At 35.9% G+C, this 10,582-nt stretch overlaps 1 protein-coding gene across 1 annotated transcript; it reads right to left on the minus strand.

Moving 5' to 3' along the window:
- Positions 1 to 938: 938 nt before the first annotated feature.
- Positions 939 to 5,725, minus strand: LOC106137192 (BTB/POZ domain-containing protein KCTD16). Its single transcript, XM_013337986.2, is given in 2 exon segments — positions 939 to 3,216; positions 3,219 to 5,725. Coding segments are annotated over 2 exon segments (795 nt in total). The 5' UTR covers positions 3,279 to 5,725; the 3' UTR covers positions 939 to 2,481.
- Between the last annotated feature and the right edge of the window lie 4,857 nt (positions 5,726 to 10,582).

Genomic DNA, 10,582 nt, shown 5'->3' on the forward strand with positions numbered 1-10,582 from the left:
TATTTCACAAGGAGATCTCTGTTTACTGTCTTCAGGAATAAAATGTTGCGCTAACAGAAAACTGTTTTCTTTAAATAACTCTAGTACTGCCGGGTTACAATTCGGGAATACGCAACTAAAACTATTTAAATTTAAAAAGTACTTAACAGTTTGCTGTAGTGACATACACTGTTTCAATTACCTACCTGGAACAATTACATATATATTTTTTAATGTTGCATGAAGTTTTTATTACAATATACATTATCTCAGTTATTTGTATCTTTGAATGATTAAGAGATCAATGTATTTCGATCATGGAGAATTCTATAAACATGGCACATGCGTTTATTTTACTTGGCAACAGAATCAATGGTTTGATGTTACGATTACGGCTAGTATCTATTTGAAATTCTACCAAAGTTCGTACTTCATATTCGTCGTATCATACAGCACATAATGAAGCGTATTTTTATCTAGAACTAATTACATTTTATGTTCGATTACCGATATCAATAGTCTGATAACTTGCTAGTGGTTGTTAGAAAGAAAAAGTCAGATATAAAATTCAGCTGGCCAAAAAGCTTTTATGAGAAAAAATTCGTAAGCTCTCTTAAGTATGTTGATGTTTAGTGAAGAGTTAGTTACCCATAACACGTCTCGAACTTACTTCAGGGCTAGCTCAATATGTGTTATTGCGCCGTATATATTTATACTTAGCGAGGATCGAGCAAGATGTAAGTTGTTATCTCTGCCTGCTTCTTCTGGAATACTCGAAGGTACCTAACGCTTAAATTCACAAAATATTAATGTAGATATTTTTTGTTAATTTTTATTTTTGAAGAACTGTTGGTGGGTACTGCCCCCGTAGAGTAGCACGCGCAACGCCGTTTTTATAGCACGAAAAACCAACGCTATCGCGCGATCAAAACGCCGTCGTCATGCTATAGGGTTGATTACTCATTTAATTATTAGTTTAACATCATTTTCCTGCTACACGTCTTGATTATCAACAGCAATGATGAAAAACAAACAATAGCATGTTATCAGTGATTGATCTCAGCATTTTCTCAGTCACTTGCATTGTTTTCTGATGAGGAAGTCAACTACGCCATTCTAGAAATGTTTAGGCAGGAAGATGTTTTTTTATGGAAGTTTTGCTTAAAATTGACCTGACACAGTAGCACAAATCCAGAAAAACTAAGCCCATGAAAGTTTTATAAGGAATTGTAATACAGTGGACAAGCCTATATAGTAATATTACCTAATGATATGGCTGCGATCGTAAATTCGACTTTGCAGATACATCCCAGATACTTTAAACAAGCGTATAAATAATATAATAGACGCTAAATGCTAAGAGTATTTAGAAACTGTTAAAATGTATCGACGTCAACTTTTACAGTCGAAACTTTGCCCGAAATATTTCCCTTCGCAGCTGAAACTTCGAACGTCTACTCGAACTCATGATTGAGTCCTTAACTTGTTATATGAAAGTTTTCCTCCAGTTACTAAATTTCCACGGGGACATATTGACTTTCCGAAACAGTATTTATTTAATAATCCTAATTATTTATTTAAGGTACATTTCATTCGCGCTCGTTTTCATCATACTAACAAGATTTTGAAATCCATATTGGTCTTAAATCTATGACTAGTAGAGTAGTAACAAATGCATCGATCACAACTCATCACTGGTATCGGTGTACCCAGAATTTTATTTCATTACAGATGTAACAATTAAAATATTTTTCATTTATAAAATAAGTGTAATCTGAAGCAACAAGACGACCTAACTTGGATCGAAACAAACTCAATCGACTCCTTCAGACTTACAATAATGTTTTGGCATAAGTAAATATTCATATAAAAAAGATGGCCCACAGTAAGTTTTTCATAATAAACTATGAAATAATTTATATATTTAAAAAGAATTATAAAATAAGTTGAATATATGTTAGAAATAGTAAATAATTCACAGTACACGAAATTATCCTAATAGGGGATCATCAACTACACTAGTTATTTTATACTTTTTACATTTATCTACCTATTTGTTACATGGTTATAATTAAGGTTTCATTATCTACATAATTATAATGAACAATAACTTCTAGTTTTCAGAAAATACAGTAGTAATAGAATTTTTCAAAATTTTAACCAATTTTTATTATCATTTTAGGTATTTTATACTTTGAACTAATTCAAGGTCGAAGGAAATATTACATTTCAAGCTTTGCCTAAAACGTTCTCATTATACGCAAATATTGCGAAAAGTACTTACGTAGCATACACACGAGATACGTAGAGATCGTACTTATTTACTGCACTATATAATAGTAATAAATCTTCAGAGGTGAGATACTCAATAGTGTTTGATGATAAAATTTCGATTATGCGCTTCAAAAATCTATTTTCAAATTTATTGCCCTCCACTGTCGAAGCGCCACATCGCAGTCGGTGCTACAGCTGATTCATATCACATGCGATCTCACCCGATGCCTAATCGCGTACGAAAACAAATTCGTTGTAGTGGTTCCAGCGGTTCTCCTCTGTGTCCACTCCGGGCTTCAACTCTGCTGCACCTGCAGTGCCACTGCCACAGCTGGCAGACAATTTAAAACCGTTTTCTTGCAACATGTCAAACGCTTGCTCTATGAAGGAATGCTTCAGGAAGAACCGGGATGTGTAGCGGTCAGCGAGACCATGATCAGGATCTCTCGACTCGTTGAGGGTTTCGCCGAAAACATCGCGACACAATGTCACCTTCCCGCACACTAAAATTCGCGACAACTTGCGGAACTTCACGTCAGCAAGCCCATCTCGTCCAAAAGCGAAGCTGCCTCTGTATCCGACGGTGATGCAGCCACGTTCCCGGTTTGGAGGTCGCGGGTCTGAATCCCGAACGGCATTCTCGAGGCCAACCAGTCTGTAGTGTTTGGCTTCTCGTGCTAAACGTTTGTGTTCTCGGAAGCATTCCGGCAGTACTAAACCACCGTCTCGGAGATAATCCAAGACATATCGAAAAAGAACTCCGTCGCGGTCAAAAAAGATGCGCCCGCGAGCGTCGCGCGGATGGTCTGGATCCCGAAGCGCAGCGGCGGGAAGCGATTCGGGTTCGCGGAGTAGCGTGTCACGCGTGGTAGCGTAGTGCACGCCGCCTACGTTGAGCTCGAGGACTTCGGGCGGTGCGTCCGCCATGGCTGGAGGCTGAGGGCGCAATGAGTCGGCGGCTGCGCTCTCCTCGCTCCCTCCCTGACCCACTTACCGCGCGTCTCAGCGCCGCCGCGCGAGCCCATCAATAACGCACGCCCGGGTTACTGACTTGAACGTAATTATTTCCTACCCTTTCGAGCGAAAACTCCTCCGTAAAAGCCTTCAAGGTCGACATCTATTGTTAGCTAACAGATGGCATATTACTCGTCGATATCCCAGAATGCCCTAATATTTGAGCGGTTTACTTAGTATGAAGTAAATTGCTTCTCAAAAATTATGGCCACATGCCCGAACATGTGGAGCGAGCATTATATGTAAAATGATTTTCTGATGGTCACTCTGCCAAATTTTTTGTAAAAGTTGATAAGAAAATATTTGGCGAACTATTTGCTTAACATAGAGTTTACAAAATAAAACTTCTGAAACTACTTTGTAAGTAATACAAACATTAATGCATTTCAAACAGAGTTTGTGCAATTTAGAATTAATGTAACGCTTGCCAAGGTTACTGCGAATGTTTCAAGCGGAACTTTTAATGGCACCTTCGAGCCCCATATAATTTCTTCGGGCTCATAAAAAGCTGGGATTCATTACACCTGTGCGATAAATTGGGTTTCGCGGTGAATATTATGACAACTTGGGGCGCGAGTGTTTACAGATTAATTACATAATATTGGATAATTGCGTGCAGTAAAGATAATAATAAGGTCATAATATACCTACCTAAAGAAATGGGATGAATTTGAATGACGGCGACTAAATGTAATCTTCATTCAAATAAGTTCACAGTTGCACTATAATTAAGTAGTTGACACTCATTAGAAGTCAGGCGGACCCCGGGCCCAAAAACACTTCTGTGGAGGGTGCAACCGGGAGCACGCGATGAGAGACTCATTAGAAGTCAGACAACGCACTTTCATCATCAATCAAAACATATGTAACAGGTCTCTTGCAAAAACTTTACACGTTTTATTTTCACATGGTTTTTTTTTTCATAAATGTTATGGTCATAAACAACTCGAGTGTTTCATCCTTCAGGCTGACGTCGGCTAGGGCTAGGTGATTTATTATATTGGATTTTCGGAACGGAAATACCGCTCATTTTGGCTGTTACCTAGTTCTAAGATGGGTGAAATTCCTCTTTTAGGTGGGACCAAGAAACTAGCTTGGTGTAATTACTAACATCGACCTCCCCTGTATCTGATGATCGAGACAAATAAGAGAACGATTCTGACAAAGTAATACCGAATGTTAACTCAATTCATTTATTCATAACAGCAAAAATATGCTTTTAAGGAAATATGTTGGGAGTTGATGTAATAATCGCGGTGGCTGGTAAAACATTTTGCTGGAAGTTTACGACAATTTTACGTTGTCTTAAAAATTTTAAATTAAGGAGCAATTTGGCGTCGTGCAATGAATTTGCTTGGTACGTTGAATTTTCATAAACGAAATGGCTTATTTTGGAAATAGGAGTGGAAAATCTATGGATAACGCATCGTACTGATATGTCAATAGTGAAATCGCATCATGCTATATATAGCTATACTTGAATTCACGATGATACAGTTACGAGAAGTAATTAATTGATGATGCTGACTTATGAAAAGCCTAAAATATCTGCATTTGCACGAAAAGTGTTCGTTATAGTCAAGTCTGAAACTTTTTGGGTCGTAAAACCCAAAGCCCCTTACTAAGGGTTTGAGCGCGTCCCTTTGGAGAATTACGCAGATTATGAACCATTTTATATTGTACTAACTCATGGCTATTCTTTTTTGTGACCAAAAGATCAGGAAACTTTCGTTCTTTTTTAAAATGTTGGTAAAATCATTAGGAAGAATTCAAATAATTTCATAACCTATTTTAAATTAATTTCGTTTTAAAGTTTCACCAAAATACTAATTGAATAGAAATAATTTAGGTAGCGATTAATATACAATAGAAAGCGAGGCATCCAGTAATTTGAACTAGCCTCTCTGGAAATATATGGGAGAGGATATTTATGTTTCGCATTTGTTAGCTGTGGGACCGGTATGTACACAAATGAAACTTACTGAATAATAAACTCGAGGGAGGAAGTTGAAACGCATTCACTGTTTCATCAAATCACGAGAGAAAGCAATTCACAACTGTGAATGACACGAACAATAACAACGTATTACATACATGATCAATCTTTGTCTATCACGGGGTAGAAAGAGCCAACAAAGAAAGACCACGTTTGGTCACAAAAAGAAAGACCACGTTCAGCTGGATGGTTTAATGATGGGATTGAGGTGATATTTAGATGACATAGGTTGTTGGTTTAGCTCATCGCCTGCCAAATGGAAGAATCGAAATTAGTCTTTTCCTTCATTCAAGCAGATGGCACACACTACTCTTGTCGTTACCAGACCAACATAACATGATGACAGTGAAATAAATGTAATTATTGTAGAATCAAAACTCAGGGAAAAGTAGAAACTAAGTTTGATAAGATAAACTTTTCAAATAGAGTCTTCGATAAGTTTTCTAACTTTGCTCAAACTACGATGTATCTAGTTCTTAGATACCTACATACATGTGTGGACGACAGAGTCTTATGTATTTTCAATACCTATTAAATGTATCGAGATTGAAAACTTGCTCACTGATAAAATAAGATCTACTCATTTTCCATAGGTACAGTCATATTCTCTTCATGCAAGCTCGTCAATTTCGGGCACTCTTGATGATGTTTTGCCAAAATGTCTCCAATTTGATCAAGGTAGGTACGTTCGGCTAGACCTTTGACATACAGAAGATGAAAATCCAGAAATCATAATCTTGTAGCATATAATTAGTTAGAAAGCTTATTTTCACCTCATTCTGATAAAATCGTCGATAATAATTTTTCATAAAAGGTTATTTTCATTAAAATAATAAGATCGTTCTCCGTGATAACTCGTCATCAAGTTCTTCATAATTAAACAGTGGATTCTAAGACTGGGGATATAATAATTGAAATCAATTATATACAATAAGAAACAGAGGAAGTAATATAGCGTAGTCAACAAATATGACCAACTTTCCTATAAAAGAAAAAATGCCCGGCTCTCGTAATTAATAACTTACGATAAGGATCGCTGATTCATGTTTTCTATTTCTAACGACGAAACTTACTTAGGCCATCACATCAAAGTCATGTTATCCATTGAATTGTTTCGACGTCATCGCTAAATGAAAATGGACTTCGTAAACCTTGACCTCGTTCTGAATAACCCATATTGGGGGGACTGTCAGTGGGACGATTGGATAACAATGGTGGTTTTATAATAGAGATATATAGGTTTGCATTGTTTGGATCGGGGTGAAGTTTATTTATTATTAGATCGCGTGTAGGACTGGAACTGGAGAAAAATATTAAAAGAGAGGAAGATGAAGAATAAAACGTTTGGGTCAAAGTAAACGTAAAAATTTACCTACTTACTAGTAAATAAAAAATTAAAGACAGAAAAAAAATTTTGGAGGACAAACTCTCTCTAAACGACAAGACCTAAAGAAAACATAGAATCTTTCCCGGTTGCATCTTACGTTGCATCTGAATCCACTTTCCGACATTTTTATCTCTACTTTGTCTTCGAAATCCATCCTTCGAATCCATTCGAGATTTTCGTTTGAAATGTTTTTTGTTCTTTAACTTTAACCCCTATACATATTCTCCCTTTTAAAAACAACTAAGTAACGTTTTATCATCATTAAATCAGACCCTTCATATTCGCAATTAGTTCAAGGAGAACTTGATCATATCAAATATAGGTCCACAGTTAGTACGATTATATTGTTTTAAACTCACTGGGGACTGAAATGGCTGATTCCGTAGCGTGTTAAGTCCCGGTGCTATTGTAATTTAACGACATCAGCTTGAATGCGTTTCCAATAATATGGAAAATGGGATAAGCCGCTTGGGGTAGGGACTTTATTAGTCTATATTATTTAACGGGACTTTGTAAAGGGAAGAATTATTAAAATTCAATAACGGAATTAGAAGTCAAATTTTAGGTTTTGTGTGATAGAGGAAAGTCACCAAATATGGAATAGTATCCTAATATGGAATACCTTCATTTCTCTAAGACTATAAGTATAGAAATGCAACACTCGACCATCTTCTGTTTCATTCGGTCTACTAACTATCGCACTCACACCATCGAGTCAGTTGCGCGAACGCTTCACGTGTGGCAGGCGTGTTTTATTTTGTTATCGTGCAGAAAATTTTAAAGGTAAGTAATAAATGAGTATAACCAGCTGTTATGTTTGTATACAAAAGTGTTATACTATTTAGTATATCGGTATTATGTTTATTTCACCATTTTGTGATCTTTTATCATTAAAATATTGTGACATGAAAAAATATTTGGAAGAGTTTGAACTAGTATAAAAATCCAAATATGGACAGTCGTGGGTGTCTAATTATGGAATATTCCATAATTAGGTCTTAATATTTCATAATGATAGATACTTGCTATTTTTTCTTTAAAAAAATATATGTAATGTTTGTTTTTAGAATGTCCGGTTCACAATCAACCAAACGAAAAACCTGGGATGAAGAAAAAATGGCACAAGCTATAAAATTCGTCCGGGAAAAGAAAATGGGGTATTTGAAAGCGGCACAGCATTTTCAAGTGCCTAGGAAAATGATTTAGAAGATAAAAATATGAAGAGACAAGAAAAAGAAAATAAACTAATCAAGACAAAGAATAAGAAGAAAACTGCGAAGAGAAACAAACAAACGAAGAAAAATAAGGATGATAGTGAAGAAGAAGACTCTGAGGAACTAGACGTTATCCAGTTTAGTGAAGGTAGTGAACAAGATGAGTTGATGGACCAAGTACGCCCTGACTCTGCTGATGCAGAATGTATGTTTTGTTCAAGTCTTTTTTCCATGGATAAAAGTGGAGAAAGCTGGATTAAATGCTTGATGTGTGGGCTCTGGGCACATTATGATTGTGCTGGTCCAGAGTTTGATACTTGGATCTGTGACTTTTGCAAGTAATTATGTAACTTCTTTCATTTATCACAATATGTTATATTCATTTGATTGATCTCAAAGATATTAATGTCCATTTTTGTTATTGTTACGTTGATTTATGCTTATATTCCATATATGGGTACCTATTCCATATTTGGTTACTCATTTGTGATTTTGTTTTTTGTGTTAGATTTTAATTTCATTACTAATATATTTGATTAAAGGCTGTTAATTACTACATACAAATGTATGACTGATTAGTTAAAACATTAAACTGGTTTAATTTATATGAGGTTTTTTTTTTATATCCCAAAAACAAAATGGTATTCCATATTTGGTGACTTTCCTCTATAATTTTGGCTGCAGCTGAATGTAGCGATAAAAATATAAAAAAATGAAATATTAGTCTGCCGCGTTGGTAGTTTTTAATAAAACACATAAAAATAATCACCAAATTGCTTGCCCATCGCCTAAAAGAAGAATCCCAAGGCATCCATGGAAAAGAGGAGTGATCCTATTCCAATGTGCCAGGAACCACACGAAACATTTTATGGTAAAAGCAAATTTTAGAATGTTAATCCACTGATTTCAAGAGTTATTAATTTTCAAACCTCGGAATCTTCACAATTAAATCCCAAAGGGACGGGGTATGGTACCTTAAAGTTGGCACCGTTATTGAATCCACCCTTGTCATCTGTAACCCTTAATTTATCTGAAATGAAATTACATTTCAGGCTTTATTACCTACAAGTATTGAAGGGATTAACAATCACTTTTCAAGAAGTGAAATTGTTTAATGGAAAAGTTAATTTAAAATTTGTGGCATTTATTGCCCGACTTAAAAAGGCGCGTGAAGCGTTTAATTACTAACTGATGCTCTTACTGCGTGAGAATATATCGTAAGGAAACCTGGACATTCAGGCAACTGGGTGTATTACCGTAATCGATGTTGGATTTCTATATAAAGATTGCGGAAGACGACTTACCCAATCTAGGATCGTGGTAATTGTCGGACCAAGAGCTCCTCTCTAGAAAGTTGAGAATATAAAGCCAGGAGGAAAGAAGGAAAATATTATAGACAGACAAATTAAAAAAAAATCTCTGTAACGCACAACATAAGAGTACCTATTTTACGAAGGAATATTACTTAAAATATTGTCCAATGTTATTTTCGTATGTAACCTCACCTGTCAAGTTAAGGCGGCCTAATTGTTGCTCATTAAGGGACTAATTATCGGGAGCTTTTAGCGAAGCCTCGTGAAAATACGCCTTTGTATTCCATATTAACCAGATGAAGGCAGAGGTGAAGTAATTAAAAATTTCCAGACTTTTGTTTGCCTTCACCCTTTTAATTAATGTGAATGAATAAAAAATGGAACGACGTGACGGTTTGCGCACGCATTTAATAAATGTTTTAATTAATTTTAATTAACTTCGGTTATCTATTCCTTTGGGGTATGTCACGTGTGTTATGAATTATGATAAATATATGTTACTTTTTTGGTTTAGGAATTATAATGAATCAAAAGTTGTTAATCAAAGAGGAAACGTGTCATTAGGACATATTATATTTTATAGTAGTTTTAGAGAGAAAGCGTCAGTGGTCGAATCGGTGCCTGGTTAAAATGCGTGTGGCGCAAAAAAAAAGGCACAGGTTCGAATCGCACCTGGCTATGTACCAATGAAAGTTATGTACATTAGTTTGAATAATATACACAATTTAGCTACTTAGCTAGGCCTTCGAGCCTTATGACTATTAGCTATGTCTACCCCGTAAGAGATAAGACGTGATATTTTTATGCTTGTAGGTATTATATTCAGTCATATCATAAAATTAAAACTGACCGATGTCTGTACTTGAAAGACATAAGATACTTTAGAGTAGGTTATGGCCGATTCACACATTATCGGTAAAGTGCGGAGCGCAGAGGACGAAGAAGGGTGTCTGTGTGTACCGCCACCTCACAGTGGTAATTCTTTTAATACCTATATAACATACTGCCACGCGTTCACAGACTTAAAAGGCGAAAACCACAAAATCTACTCTGTCCTGTAGAGGAAGACGGTATGTCACTGGACATGTGCCTCATAGGAAATCGGCATTAGACATTGCCAAATGTCCATACTGACAAATTGCAATAGAAATGGAGAAAAAAATAATGCATTTCAGGCATGTCAGCGACGTCACAGTTCTCAGAGTGTGAATGAGCCTTCAATGAAGTGTCAAAACAAAACTTAACATGCTCTGTGGAAAGGAATCAAAAGATCTTCGTGTTTTTGAGTCTTTACTAATGTCGTATTTAAAACGAATGTATTGGATACATATTATGCACATCATTCTGCATTATGAGTCACATTTCACCCAAGCAAAGCTAAGTTTTTATATAGGCAAATAGATGA

Source organism: Amyelois transitella, chromosome 8, assembly GCF_032362555.1.
Source record: "Amyelois transitella isolate CPQ chromosome 8, ilAmyTran1.1, whole genome shotgun sequence".
In the NCBI taxonomy this organism is placed as follows: domain Eukaryota; kingdom Metazoa; phylum Arthropoda; class Insecta; order Lepidoptera; family Pyralidae; genus Amyelois; species Amyelois transitella.